The sequence below is a fragment of the Somniosus microcephalus genome, chromosome 6 (genome assembly GCF_052327205.1).
Source record: "Somniosus microcephalus isolate GS21.2 chromosome 6, FLI_Smic_1.0, whole genome shotgun sequence".
Classification (NCBI taxonomy): Eukaryota; Metazoa; Chordata; class Chondrichthyes; order Squaliformes; family Somniosidae; genus Somniosus; species Somniosus microcephalus.
Genome location: NC_140992.1, coordinates 38,338,804 through 38,354,577, shown reverse-complemented (window position 1 = coordinate 38,354,577; position 15,774 = coordinate 38,338,804). Strand labels below are relative to the sequence as shown.

The 15,774-nt window shown below is 47.7% G+C and overlaps 1 protein-coding gene across 1 annotated transcript in view; it reads right to left on the bottom strand.

Moving 5' to 3' along the window:
* Positions 1-325: 325 nt before the first annotated feature.
* LOC147115625 (receptor-transporting protein 3-like) overlaps positions 326-15,774 on the bottom strand; it is a 42,284-nt gene continuing 26,835 nt past the window's right edge. Inside the window, exons 2-3 of the mRNA XM_085990051.1 lie at positions 3,524-3,703; positions 326-650 (exon numbers count right to left, since the gene is read on the bottom strand). Coding sequence (XP_085846177.1) covers positions 326-650; positions 3,524-3,699 — 501 coding nt within the window. The 5' untranslated portion in view covers positions 3,700-3,703. The remainder of the gene's footprint in view (positions 651-3,523; positions 3,704-15,774) is intronic.

The window sequence follows — 15,774 nt, the reverse complement described above, 5'->3', positions numbered from 1 at the left end:
TAAAAATACTTATTTTTGGTGATTAACCTATTTTCAGCTGTATTAATAAAACTGCATCAGGTTACCACTCTTAAAATACATCAAGGAATACTTTTTAATGGGAAAAAAAAATAAAAGATTATGTTCTATTACGCTGACTGATTGCGCTGGCTCTTGGAAGATTTTATGTTTGTGAGTAGGCAAACGCTTCTTTTATCGGCAACTTGTACTGTAACCTAACCATCGCAATTTCGAGTGCATTTTGGGCGCAAGTTCCCGATTGCGCCCAAAGCGGAAACTCTACCCCACTGTTCTTTGCAGATGTATTTCAGTCAACCTCATCAACTTAGTTACGGCAGACGCCCAAGGCACAGGCTTCACAGAGTGACGTCTCGTGGGGTTTAGTCTTACGCTGCAGCAGCTTCCTTTCAACTTCTTCCACTTCTTCCCCGTAACAGTTTTTCAGGATTTTTAAGACAAGTCTATCAAACACTTGCTGCATTTGGGTGTGATTAATTTGTGGTTTTTGCTCGATAGTGTTCGGGCAGTTTCGGCACTGCTGTCGGAAGAGGCGCAGCAATACTAATCCACGATTCCTTCTCAGTCGGTAATGAAACAAAATAACGACATGGGCCGAGGACCATGAGTTGAAACAACGAGAACAGTCAAACCTGTTGAAAAGGAGGGGAGGGTAGTTAATTTTATTGAAGAATTTGTAATTTCATGCTTTGAATTTGTCTTGTAGTTTCTGAGTGCGTTTAGGACAGTTTTTATAATGTGAGCGCATATCCGCTGGGATGTGAATTTACTTTAACCATGCTGTGTCTTTTTGGTAAACAGAACCCATTCCCGATATATTCACCAAGTTTTTATATTGTTAATAACAACAGAAAATGCTGGAAAAACTCAGCAGGCCAGGCAACATCCGTGGAGAGAGAAATAGAGTCAACGTTTCAGGTCAAACCCTTTGTCAAGACTGGAAAGGCACAGGAAATGAAATAGATTGAAAGGCCAGGCTGGGAGAGAACAAAAGAGAAGTGAAGAGACATTAAGAGGTATCCAAAACGAGACGAGATGGTGATAGGACTGGTGGAGACAAAAGACGGCTCTAGATTAAGTGTGAAATGCGCTGGCAGAATGGGAGACAGCTGCCATGTGGGAGAAGAAAAAAAAGGGGGGGGGCAGGGCCAAAACAAAGGTGTGGATAAAAAATAAGTAAAAATGTAATAGGGGCCGAGGTTATGATTTGAAATTGTTGAACTCGATACTGAGTCCGGAAGGCTGTAAAGTGCCTAATCGGAAGATGAGGTGCTGTTCCTCAAGTTTACGCTGGGCTTCCGTGGAACAATGCAAGAGCCCGAGTACAGTGAGGTCTGAGTGGGAATTGGGCGGTGAATTAAAATGACAGGCAACTGGAAGCTCGGGATCATCCTTAGGGACTGAACGGAGGTGTTCCGCAAAGCGGTCACCCAATCTGCGTTTGGTCTCCCCAATGTAGAGGAGACCACATCGTGAGCAGCGAATACAGTATACTAGATTGCAAGTACAAGTAAATCGCTGTTTCACCTGGAAGGGGTGTTTGGGGCCCTGGACAGTGGGAAGGAGGGAGGTATAAGGGCAGGTGTTACATCTCCTGCGCTTGCACGGGAAGGTGCCAGGCAAAGGGGAAGGGGTGCTGGGGGTGATAGAGGAGTGGACTAGGGTGTCTCAGAGGGAGCGGTCCCTACGGAATGCTGAAAGGGGAGGGGAGGGGAAGATGCGTTTGGTGGTGGGATCACTTTGGAGGTGGCGGAAATGGCGGAGGATGATCTGTTGAATGTGGAGGCTGGTGGGGTGAAAGGTGAGGACAAGGGGAACCCTATCATGGTTCCGGGAGGGAGGGGCAGGGGTGAGGGCAGAAGTGCAGGAGATAGAACGGACACGGTCGAGGGCCGTGTCAACCACGGTAGAGGGGAATCCTCGGTTGAGGAAAAAGGAAGACATGTCGGAAGCACTGGTGTGGAAGGTGGCATCGTCGGAGCAGATGCGGCGGAGACGGAGAAACTGGGAGAATGGAATAGAGTCCTTACAGGAGGCGGGGTGGATGGAAGTGTAGTCCAGGTAGCTGTGGGAGTCAGTGGGCTTGTAGTGAATGTTGGTCAATAACCTATCCCCAGAGATTGAGACGGAGAAGTCGAGGAAGGGAAGGGAAGAGTCGGAGATGGACCATGTGAAGGTGAGGGAAGGGTGGAAATTGGAGGCAAAGTGAATGAAATTGTCTAGTTCAGGGCGAGAGCAGGAAACGGCACCGATACAGTCATCAATGTACTGGAAAAAGAGGTGAGGGAGGGAACCCGAGTAGGACTGGAATATTGTTAAGTTAGCTCATGTGAACAAATTAATAGTTAGATGGAGATAAAAGACAATGATGTTAGTCACAGTCAAACAACACTATCCACACTGTAAAACCATTGGAAAGATCACTACAAAGGAATGAGTTCCATATCTTGTCAATTATATCAATATATCATAATTGCTGAAATAATATTTTTCAGTGACATTTAACATGTTGACATTGTATTATGATGATTAGGTAGCAAGTTTTTTTTTATTTGTTTTTTTTATGGGATGTGGGCGTCGCTGGCAAGGCCAGCATTTATTGCCTATCCCTAATTGTCCTTGAGAAGGTGGTGGTGAGCAAATGAAATCATTTGTATACACTGGAATATGTATTTATAATATATTACATTTGCTAAGTACATCATGCACTCCTTATTTGAGCATCATCTTTCTGTGACAAACAGTTGCTCCTACAGCTGCGCATTTCTACCATTGCCTGGCCCAGAAGCTGCAGCACCTCATACCTACAGCATCACTCTGAGGGAAATTAGCTGTGGACAATTTTTGACTCGCTACCGCTTGCTTTATGCCTACAAATGGGGTAGTAGCAGGACCATGTGAAACAGACTTTTAATTTATTTTTTCACAAACCAACACATCCCAGTTGTACGATAGCAAAATACTGCGGATGCTGGAAATCCGAAATAACAACAGAAAACGCTGGAAAAACTCAGCAGGCCAGGCAACATCCATGGCGAGAGAAATAGAGTCAACGTTTCGGGTCGAAACCCTTCTACAGAACTGAGAAAAAAAGGCAGGAAATGAAAAGATTAAAAGGCAGTTTGGGGGCTGGGAAATGGGGGAGGGGATGAAGGAAGAGACATTAAGAGATATTCAAGGTGAGACGAGATAGTAATAGGACAGGTAAAGAAACAGACAATGGCTCTGGATGAAGTGTGAAATGCACTGGCAGAGTGAGAGACAGCTGCCCCGTGGGAGAGAGAGAAAAAAAAAGGAAAAGTCACAAACCAAAAGTGTGGATAAAAAATATAAAAATATAATTGGGGCCGAGGTTATGATCTGAAATTGTTGAACTCGATATTGAGTCCGGAAGGCTGTAAAGTGCCTAATTGGAAGATGAGGTGCTGTTCCTCGAGTTGTATATTTGACCTCCCAGTTGTACATCCCAGTTGTATATTTGACCTCCAACTAAATCATGCCTTACCTGCCAAATGATGATGTTTTATAAATCTTCCAACCTGCTTTTCTTTGCTCTTGATCAAGATCTGAATGGAGACTGTAATTGAAATTTAATGTCCACCTGTCCTCATATTCCAGTTCTTCCTCCATATAGCTAGTGAATAAGTCAATCCAAGGGTTTGTTCCAGGCATTCGTGCCATTTTCCTATTGTCATATTAAAAACATTTTTTTGTGTGACCACATGACATGCTTAAGCAAAAAACGGCACGAAGACCGAGGCGGGACCAAATCAACAGCAGAGAGGTAAAAAGTAATCAGAGCGTGACGTCACCAGGGAGCAGGTAAGTGATTGGTTGGTGAGTATTTCTCTTTTTTAAACTTAAACTCTGTAGTTTATAGTTACTAGGGTCTTTTCTGGTGTAGCAGGGACTGTTGGTAGACTATACAAGCGCCTTAGAGATATTTTTAATTGGTGATAGTAAATTAATTTAAATTAAGTAAAGGGAAGGTCATGCCAGGTGAGCCCAGCCCCGTGATATGCTCCTCTTGCTCTATGTGGGAATTCAGGGACACTGCCGGTGCCCCTGATGACCACGTGTGCCAGAGATGCATCCATCTGCAGCTACTAGCAAACCGCATTGAGGCGCTGGAGCTGCGGGTGGATGGGTTGTTGAGCATTCACGATGCTGAGAGGTTCGTGGATAACACGTTTAGTGAGTTGGTCACACCGCAGGGAAGGGCTGCACAGGAAGATAGGAAATGGGTGACCACCAGGAGGAGCAATAGAAGCAGGCAGGTAGTGCAGGAGACCCCTGTGACCATTCCCCTCTCAAACAGGTATGCCGCTTTGGATACTGTTGAGGGGGATGACTCACCAGGGGAAGGCAGCAGCAGCCAACTTCCTGGCACTGGGGGTGCTCCTGCTGCCCAGGAAGGGGGGAAAAAGAGTGGGAGAGCAATAGTGGTAGGGGATTCTATAGTAAGGGGAACAGATAGGCGTTTCTGTGGCCGTAGACGTGAATCCAGGATGGTTTGTTGCCTCCCTGGTGCCAGGGTCAAGGATATCACTGAGCGGCTGCAGGGCATTCTGGAGGGGGAGGGTGAACAGCCAGAGGTCGTGGTCCACATTGGTACCAACGACATAGGTAAAAAGAGGGATGAGGTCCTGCAGCAAGAATTTAGGGAGCTAGGTGAAGGATTAAAGAGCAGGACCTCAAAGGTTGTAATCTCTGGATTACTCCCGGTGCCACGTGCTAGTGAGTATAGGAATGGGAAGATAGAACAGATGAATGCGTGGCTAAAGGGATGGTGCAGGAGGGAGGGCTTTAGTTTCCTGGATCACTGGGTCTGCTTCTGGGAAAGGTGGGACTTGTACAAGTCGGACGGTTTACACCTGAACCAGAGGGGAACCAATATCCTTGCGGGGAGGTTTGCTAGCACTGCTGGGGGGGGTTTAAACTAACTTGGCAGGGGGATGGGGTACAGAGTGGACCTATAGCAGGGGGTGATTTACAGCCAAATACAGAGAAAAAAACAAGGCAGAGCAAATATGCGAAGGCAAAAGGGAATATGGCAGGGCTGGAAGGCATTTATTTTAATGCAAGGAGTCTTGCAAATAAGGTGGACGAACTGAAGTTGTTGTTGAACACATGGGAGTACGATATTGTTGCTATCACGGAGACATGGTTGAGGGAGGGTCAGGACTGGCAGCTCAATATTCCGGGGTATAGAATCTTCAGGCGAGACAGAGGGGGGTGTAAAAGGGGAGGGGGTGTTGCAATATTAATTAAGGAGTCAATTACTGCTGTAAGGAGGGATGATATATTAGCAGGTTCCTCTAATGAGGCCATATGGGTAGAACTTAAAAACAAAAAGGGGGCAAGCACTTTGCTGGGAGTGTACTATAGGCCCCCAAACAGTCAGGGGGAGATAGAGGAACAGATATGTAGGCAAATCTCAGAAAAGTGCAAAAATAATAGGGTAATAATAGTGGGGGATTTCAACTTCCCCAATATAAATTGGGATAGTCAGAGTGTGAAAGGCTTAGAGGGTGCAGAATTCTTAAAGTGCATCCAGGAGAGCTTTTTGAGCCAACATGTAGAAAGTCCTACAAGAGAGGGGGCGATACTGGACCTAATTCTGGGGAATGTAGCCGGGCAAGTGGTGGAAGTGTCAGTAGGAGAGCATTTTTGGCGATAGTGACCATAATTCGGTGAGATTTAAGGTGGTCATGGAAAAAGACAAAGACGGCCCGGAAATAAGGGTTCTAAATTGGGGGAAGGCCGATTTTAATATGATAAGGCAGGATCTGGCCAAAGTGGACTGGGAGCAGCTACTTATAGGAAAATCCACATCAAGACAGTGGGAGACTTTCAGAAGGGAAATAGAGAGAGTACAACGCCAACATGTTCCTGTAAAGGTCAAGGGTGGGACCAACAAGCAAAGGGAACCTTGGATAACAAGGGATATACAAAAATGCATTAGAAATAAAAGGGGGGCTTTTGGCAGTTACAAAAGACTAAAGACGGAAGAAGCCCTAGAGGAGTATAAAAAGTGCAGGGGCATACTTAAAAAAGAAATTAGGAGGGCGAGGAGGGGCCATGAAATAACACTGGCGAGCAAAATAAAGGAAAATCCTAAGATGTTTTATAAGTATATTAAGGGCAAGAGGATAACCAGGGAAAGGGTAGGGCCCATTAGGGACCAAAGTGGCAATCTGTGTGTAGAGCCAGATGATGTAGGCGGGGTTTTAAATGAATTTTTTGCATCTGTGTTCACTATGGAGAGAGACGATGCAGACATAGAAATCGGGCAAGGGGACTGTGACATACTTGAACATATTAGCATCGAGAGGGAGGAGGTGCTAGCGGTTTTGGCAGGCCAAAAAGTGGATAAATCCCCAGGCCCGGACGAGATGTATCCCAGGCTGCTGTGGGAGGCAAAGGAGGAGATTGCAGGGGCTCTGACACAAATTTTCAGAACCTCTCTGGCCACAGGGGATATACCAGAGGACTGGAGAACAGCTAACGTAGTACCATTATACAAGAAGGGTAGCAGGGATAAACCAGGGAATTACAGGCCAGTGAGCCTAACATCTGTGGTAGGGAAATTTTTGGAAAAAATTCTGAGGGACAAAATTGGTCTCCACTTGGAGAGGCAAGGATTAATCGGGGATAGTCAGCATGGCTTTGTCAAGGGTAAATCATGTCTGACAAATCTGATTGAATTTTTCGAGGGGCTGACTAGGGGGGTGGATGAGGGAAATGCTTGGATGTGGTTTACATGGACTTCAGTAAAGCTTTTGACAAAGTCCCGCATAGGAGACTGGTCAAGAAGGTAAGAGCCCATGGGATCCAGGGTGCCATGGCGCGTTGGATCCTAAACCGGCTGAGTGGCAGGAGGCAGAGGGTGATGGTCGAAGGATGCTTTTGTGACTGGAAGCCTGTGTCCAGTGGGGTACCTCAGGGATCGGTGCTGGGTCCCTTGTTGTTTGTGATCTACATAAATGATTTGGATGAGAATGTAAAAGGTATGATCAGTAAGTTCGCAGATGACACGAAAATTGGTGGGGTGGTAAATTGCGAGGAGGAAAGCCTCAGGCTACAGGACGATATAAACGGGTTGGTCAGATGGGCGGAAAAGTGGCAAATGGAATTTAACCCTGAAAAGTGCGAGGTGATGCATTTTGGACGGACAAATAAGGCAAGGGAATACACAATGAGTGGTAGGACCCTAGGAAGGACAGAGGGTCAGAGGGATCTTGGTGTACATGTACATAGATCTCTGAAGGCAGCGGAACAGGTAGATAAGGTGGTTAAAAAGGCATATGGGATACTTGCCTTCATTAGCCGAGGCATAGAATATAAGAGCAGGGAGGTTATGATGGACCTGTACAAAACGCTAGTTAGGCCACAACTGGAATACTGTGTGCAGTTCTGGTCGCCACACTATAGGAAGGATGTGATTGCATTGTAGAGGGTGCAGAGGAGATTCACCAGGATGTTACCTGGGCTAGAGCATTTCAGCTATGAAGAGAGACTGGACAATCTGGGGTTGTTTTCCTTAGAGCAGAGAAGGCTGAGGGGGAACTTGATTGAGGTGTACAAAGTTATGAGGGGCATAGATAGGGCAGGTAGAGGGGTCAATAACCAGGGGGCATAGTTTCAAGGTAAGGGGCAGGAGGTTTAGAGGGGATTTGAGGAAAAACTTTTTCACCCAGAGGGTGGTTGGAATCTGGAACTCACTGCCTGAAAGGGTGGTAGAGGCAGGAACCCTCACAACATTCAAGACGCATTTAGATGAGCACTTGAAACGCCATAGCATACAAGGCTACGGACCAAGTGCTGGAAAATGGGATTAGAATAGATAGGCCTTGATGGCCAGCGCAGACACGATGGGCCGAAGGGCCTCTTTCTGTGCTGTATAACTCTATTACTCTATGAGTGCTAGCAAGTGGCTTGACAGCACCTCGCTGCACATCAAGGTGGCCATGAGGACCCGTATCCGACTCAAAAGGACGTCCATGAAGCTCTGGTTTCTCTGCTCAATAGCTGCCCATCGCTCCTCCAGAGATGTCAGTCTATTCTAAACATTCACCATGTTTTCCTGACTCTGGCGACTTATTTCCTCCATGACCGTAGCTATCCTTTCCACGAAGTTTGCCATCCTATCCGTGGTGGAGCGTTACTGCGCCATTGACTCCACAAAGGCACTGCTCTTGTTAGACATGGACTCCCCTATCCTCTCCACACTCGCAGTAACCCTGGCGACAAAATCTGCCAGAGACTCCTGCACCTATTCCTGGAGTTCCAGCACCGCTCTCTTTCTGGATGGACATGGAGGCACAGGGTCCACATGCAGCTGAGCAGAGCTGGGAGTGCCCTGCGGCCTCCGATGAGGACTCTCCACTGCTGTCCGTGTCTCCACCATCTGCTGATGCTCACTTGTTAGCTGTGATACACCAGGTGACAACACTTCTCTATGTCCCGAAGGTCCCACCGAGGTGTGTATATCTGCGCTGGTGCTGGGTGCGCTTAATTCTGCTGACGCTGCGCCCTCAGAGGTTGCAGGTTCTCTGAGGAGTCTTCTGGCTCAGGTTGTTCCTCCTGGACAGTGGGGAGGGGGGCTTTCAAAGGTCCTGTGGGTGAGTAAAGGCATGAGTTAGACATGTGATATTAACGTAGCATGCACATGGAATAGTGCAGATAATCATAAGTCAATCTGTATGAGCATCAGATGCCATATCAGTCACTCATGCAATGTAAATGGGAAGGCTGCAAATCTATTCTGTCACCAGCATGCTCTGCTGCACCCGTCTGACACTTGCCTTCATTAGCCGAGGCATAGAATATAAGAGCAGGGAGGTTATGATGGAGCTGTACAAAACGCTGGTGAGGCCACAGCTGGAGTACTGTGTGCAGTTCTGGTCGCCTCACTATAGGAAGGATGTGATTGCTTTGGAGAGGGTGCAGAGAAGATTCACCAGGATGTTACCTGGGATGGAGCGCCTCAGCTATGAAGAAAGACTAAACAGGCTGGGGTTGTTTTCCTTGGAGCAAAGAAGGCTGAGGGGGGACCTGATTGAGGTGTACAAAATGATGAGGGGCATAGATAGGGTAAAGAGGAACTTTTCCCCTTAGTAGGGTGGTCAATAACAAGGGGGCATAGATTCAAGGTAAGGGGCAGGAGGTTTAGAGGGGATTTGAGGAGGAACTTTTTCACCCAGAGGGTGGTTGGAATCTGGAACTCACTGCCTGAAAGGGTGGTAGAGGCAGGAACCCTCACAACATTCAAGAAGCATTTGGATGAGCACTTGAAATGCCATTGCATACAAGGCTATGGACCAAATGCTGGAAAATGGGATTAGACAGGACAGGGGTGGATGGGCGGCGCGGACACGATGGGCCGAAGGGCCTCTTTCTGTGCTGTAAAACTCACTGGCCTAGAAATTGAGTTTTGGCGCAGCCAGGGCTTTAGCGCCGGAAGTTAGTGCCGGAGCTAAGTCGCGCTGGTCGGGCCCAAAATTCAATAGTTCTGCGCCCAAACGGCTGCCGGCGCTGCTGAGAGCTGTTTGCGCCTGAAAACTGGCGCAACGCGCTGAATTTCGGCGCTATTCTGGTGCTGCGGCGCCCGCTGCGGTGCGGCAGGTTCGGGAAGTGCAGGCCTCCTCCTTCCCTTAAGGAGGAGCTGCCTGCACCCGGCCGCGGCCCGCGAAAATCTTTTTAAAAATGAGCCCGGCACCTCGGACAAGTGCCGGGCTTGCTTCTGTTCCGGGGCGGTGGGGGGGGGAAGTCCGGGGAGGGAGCTGCGGCCAGGCGGCCGGCGGGAAAGCGGCCGGCCGCCGCGGGGCCTTTAATGCGCCGGCGCAAAAACATGTTGGACTCTGTTGCCAGAGTCTTAGTTGCGGCTGCCACGGGCGAGGCGGCCGCAACTGAATTTCGGCGCTGGGGCCCGTCGGCATGGCAACCGGGACGCTGCGCACACCGATGACGTCATCGGTGCCGGTGCAGCGCTACCGGTCTACCGCGGCGGAAGGGCCCCAGGCAATTTAGGCGCCGGCGCCAATTGCAGCGCTAGGCCCTCTAGCGCCGCAAAATCGGCGCTAAGGGCACTGAATTTCTAGGCCACTGACTCTATGACTCTATGACAGGTGCTTAAATTAACCAATCCTGCACTCCCAGTGGAGAGCTGAACTCAAAAGGAGCCTTAGTCAGAGAACTAGAGCTACAGTGCTTTGCCCTGTCAGACCCATACTCAGTTCAAGTCTAGCTCCTTGCCTGGAGCACAGGATCGGTAAATGTACCCTTGGGTCATTAAATAAATCTTACCGATTTTTAAAAAAACGAATGAATGAGAAAGGCAATAAAGGGCAGGGGCACTGAAAATCTTTGGGGTGCCATCTTGGCAGTTATGCAAGGATCATATCTGTCAGTGAACTCCACCACTGAACCTGCCAGAGTATGCAAAGTCAATGGGAGGTCATCTCGTTTGTTGGGCTGGAGGATGGCTGCACCTCCAAGGGCACATCTAGGGTGGCCACCTGCACCAGACTGCCAAGAAATCTGGCCTAAGACTGCTAGGTCTGAGGGAAGGGTGTCAGCGCCCACCACCACCGCCCCCCCCACCCCTCACCCTGGAGCCACTCAAAAGATGCTCCAAGTGACCCTCTTTGTAAGGAGGCTGCAGTAACCCTAAGAAGATTTGCCTGATGGAAGTCTTCAGGGGTCCAGGTCGCTCCTATAGTTTGGACCAACTCAGGAAGCTCCCTTCCCCCCTTCAAGAGGTCAGTATGCCTCTTTGTACAGCATATCGACCTTCGAAGTTATAGTAGGTTCATGTGGGGCTGAGGCACAGAAACTCCTCCTTGACCTTGGACTTGCACCACTTCCCCCACCTTACGTCAGTGGCCCAGAGCGAGTGACTGTTTTGGTGGACTTTCCCCAAAGTTACAGCCGGGGTTCACCGGAGCAGCTGAAAAATTTGGCTCCAAAAACCCCTAGCAGCAAATCTAAAGGTGTATTTGTCCATTGTCATTTTAAAAGTAAGTCACATATTCAAACGAATTAAATTGGGTAGTGAATTTCCTTACCACTGTGGTGCTGTATTTTTTATTTCTGCATGATGCAGTACCTGATGGTGTTACATTGTTATAGTATCACATTGTTAAATGGAACTACTTTGGTATGGAACTACTTTGGTATGGTGTAGTTATATTGCTATGTGGCACACTGTGCACAGGCAGTGCACAGTGCAGCGTCGGACATCTTGTATCACTCCGCACCATGCGGCAGCACCGTAACAAAAGCAAGAATACAGCTAAGTAAAAAGCACGAACTAAAATGAACTAAAAGTGTCTGTAATATAAGAACACAAGGAGACACAACATGGTGGCAGCGGTATAAGTGAGTACAAATTCTGCTATACGAACTACAAATAAGACAAAAAGTGATTTTATGAGCTGATTGTGAGTGCCGGTGTCTGCGGTGATTGAAAGTGAATCATACGGGAAACTAAAATGACGGCTGCCACTGCACTGACTGTGCAAATGCAACCCCTCATGAACTGGGAAGCCGACGATAGAGTAGAAGCATTCCGCAAGTTCAAACAGAAATGTGAGCTTACATTCAAAAGCTTCCTGAAGGGTACTACCAACGAGGAAAAGGTTAGTTACATTCTGTTGTGGACAGGAGAAAAAGGTCTAGATTTGTATTGTGATAAATCCATGTAGTGAGACAAGGAACTCGATGAGGCGAGGTAGGAGGATTAATACGAGTACTTTATTGAACGACTGCGAGACAACCAGGCAGGCCTGCTTCCAGGCATTGCACCTTTGCTGACCTTAGCAGGAAGCTAACCCCTGACCTTAACAGGAAGCAACCCCTGACCTTAGCAGCAGCATTGGCTACAGCACCACCTGATGGATAACCTTAATCATAACATCCCAGATTACTATATCCCTCCTCCCTTAAGATTTCAGTATGAATTTCTTAACAAACAACCATTCCTAAGGGTCACATAAGAAGTCTCCATTCACCATGTTCCATACTTGACAAATCTAACAGGTCAGTATCAATCTCTCTGGTGGCTTGCGAGACCTTTGTGAACGTCTGACAGTAAAGTCCCTGCTTGATTGTGGTGAAGCCACCAGCTGCTCCTGAGCAGTACTCGGAGTATCTGACTCTGCAACGATGGTTTCCTCTTGACGAATGGGTTCCTGTGGAATTGTCTCTGTCCCTGGTGGTGGCACCACAGATGCACTTGGATAACTGGGGGCAAACCTGTCCTCAGCCATTGCAACTGGAACCTTCATTTCAATTTCCACTTGTCTGGTAAGTATGTGATCTACATGTCTGCGTACTACCCTACCATCACCCAACATGACCTTGTATGATATGGGACCGGTCATTGAGTCTATGAAGCCAGGAATCCACTTGGGTCCATAACTGAAATTCCTGGTAAGGACCGCATCTCCTTCTCCAAAACTTCGGCTCTTTGTTCTTTTGTCATGGTTCTCTTTTTGTTTGTTTTGTCTGTTTTCCATTTTCCTTTTTAGGTCTGGGTGGACAAGGTCAAGAGTGGAGCGTAGTCTATGACCTAATAACATCTCGGCAGGAGAGAGTCCTGTGGTGGATTGAGGTGTTATTCTGTAGCTGAACAGAACCCGTGACACTTTGGCTGCTAAACTCCCTTCTGCACTTTTTTTCATCATCTCTTTAAATGTTTGTACGGCTCTCTCTGCAAGTCCATTTGAGGACGGATGATATGGAGCCGAGGTCACCTGCACTATACCATTTTTTCTCAAGAACTCTTTTGTCTCTGTACTCACAAAACAAGTGGCATTGTCACTTACCACGATCTCCGGTAGCCCTTGATTACTGAAGCTCCGACGCAGGCAGTCTATAGTAGTAGTGGTGGAAGCAGAATTTAGCGGATAAACATCCATCCATTTGGAATGTGCATCAATGATTATGAGGAACATCTTCCCCATGAATGGACCCGCCTAATCTAAGTGCAATCTTCTCCATGGTTTATCCGGCCACTCCCAGGGGTAGAGAGGAGCCGCTGCTGGTGCCTTCTGGTGTTCCTGGCAAGTGCTGCATGTCTTGACTAGATTTTCTATCTCCTCATCTAGCTTTGGCCACCACAAGTAACTCCTAGCCAAGGCTTTCATACGCGAGACCCCAGGATGACACTGATGTAGTTGCTCTAGGATAGACTGTCGTGCTGGCTGTGGAATAATCACTCGTGCTCCCCACAACACGCAACCATCCTGCACACTCAGCTCTGTTTTCCTGACACTGTAGGGTGTGAAGTCAGCCCCTTCCGGATGCTGTGGTCATCCCCTCACCACATATTCTCAAACTCTAGACAGTACTGGATCTTTACCTGTCCATGTTCTTACTTGCTCTGCAGTCACAAGTGCTGTGTCAGTGTCCTCCAACATCAACACTCTGTCCTCTGGAGCTGCACGGATAGGTGTGCCTGGCAGTGGAAGACGGCTCAAGGCATCTGCGTTCCCATGGTACTTGCCCGCCTTGTAGACGATGACATACTCATAAGCCCTCAACGTCATGGCCCACCTCTGGATCCGGGGTGACGCCATCTGTGGAACTGCTTTCATTTCATTGAAAAGAGAGAGAAGAGGTTTATGATCGGTGCATATGGTGAACTTCCTGCTATATATGCACCGGGAACCTCTGTAACCCAAACATTACTGCTAACCCCTCTTTGTCTAACTGGGAATAGTTTTTTCCACTGGTGTTAGAGTTCGGGACATAAACCCTATTGGTCTTTCAGTTCCATCTTCCATGCAGTGTGAAAGAACTGCCCCCACCCCATAAGGTGAAACGTCACAAGAGAGAATGATGTCTTTCTCTGCATTGTAGTGAACCAGCACATCCGACGACAGCATCAGTTTCTTGGACTGTTCAAATGAAACCCCCTGCTCCTCTCCCCGCTGCCACTTTGTCTCCTTGTGCAGTAGTTTGTGAAGAGGTGCTAACACAGTTGACAAGTTTGGTAAAAACCTGTTATAATAGTTCAGCAGTTCCAGGTAAGCTTTTAACTCAGCCACATTTGTAGGAGCAGGGGCATCCTGCAGTGCTTGTACCTTCTCCTCGAGTGGATGGAGCCCGGTGGCGTCCACTCTGTGTCCCAGGAACACTGCCTCATTCCCCAGGAAAGTGCACTTACTCCTCTTGAGCCGGAACCCTGCCTTCTCCAATCTCTGTAGTACCTCTCTCAGAGTGCTCAGGTGCTCCTGGTCAGTTCTTCCCGTCACCAGAATATCATCCAGATAGATGGAAACATGTGGAATCCCTTGCAGTACACCTTCGATTGTCCTCTGGAAGATAGCTGGACTAGATGAGACACCAAACGGTAAGCGGTTATATGTAAACAAGCCCTTGTGTGTATTTATGGTGACATACTTCTTTGATTCGTCATCCAGTGTAATCTGCAAGTAGGCATGACTCATATCCAACTTTGTGAATTTCTTTCCTCCAGCCAGGTTTGCAAAGAGATCCTCTGTTTTGGGAATAGGATACTGCTCTAGTTTGGACACCCGATTGACTGTCAATTTATAGTCTCCACAGAGTCTTACAGAATTGTCCGGTTTTAAAACAGGTACTATGGGAGCTGCCCATTCCGAACATTTCACTGGCTCCAGTATGTTCTCTCTCAATAGACAGTCAAGCTCAGCCTCTACCTTTGGCTTCATGGCATAAGGCACAGGTCGTTGTTTAAAAAACCTTGGCGGTGCCTCCTTGTCTACATAAATCTTAGCTGGGGGGCCATTAAACATGCCAAGTTCCTCCTTGAACACATTCGCATGTTCACTCAACACTTCTTGCAAAGTCAACTGTTTGCCCGCATCTATTTGATGTACTGCTCCCCAGTCTAATTTAAGTTCTTTTATCCAGCCCCAACCTAACAGGTTTGGTCCGGTACCCGATACTATAACTACAGGTAGCTGTTCCACCATGTCCCTGTGTTGCACAGTTACCTTAGCTGTACCTAATGTCGCTACTCGTTCACCTGTATATGTTTTAAGATGCAGGGAGCAAGGCTTTAACTCTGGAACTTTTGCACGGTTCCACAATTTTGAGTACTCTGCCTTGTTCATCATGGTCACGCTGCACCCTGTATCCACTTCAAAGTTCACCTTAGAGTCATTTACTGTCAGTTGCAATGTGATAGGAGCCACTTTTGGAATGTTCTCTAACATGCTATACATTATGAACATGTCCTCTTCTTCCTCAGCTTCCCCGCTGATGTGGTGTGCTCCATGTTTTTTCACTTCTCTCCCTTGGTTTTGCTGTCCTCCCCCTTTTGGTTTGGATTCCTCCACAGGTGATTTCGCCCTGCAAGCTCGTTTTATGTGTCCTTGTTTCCCACACTTGTAGCACTTTTCCTCCAGAAACCGGCATTCACTCGCCAGGTGATCGCCCTTGCATCTATAACATGCCTTCACATGCTCACGTTGTGGTTTCTGATGCATGTTCAACTTGTGCACAACAGCCGGACCTGCAACTTGTTTAGCATTAGCCCTGTCTCAACCCTGTATTTCTTTTACATCTCGGTTTGCTGTCTCTATGGCTAGAGCAAGTTCCAATGCTTTTTCATAAGTAAGCCCAGTCTCGGATAATAATCTCTGTTGCATTCGGTCGTCCATTATTCCGCAGACTAGCCTATCTCGCAGCATTTCCTTCAGGTTGTTCCCATAATTGCAATCTTGTGCCAATTTACGCAACACCGCTACATAGTCCATTACGCTC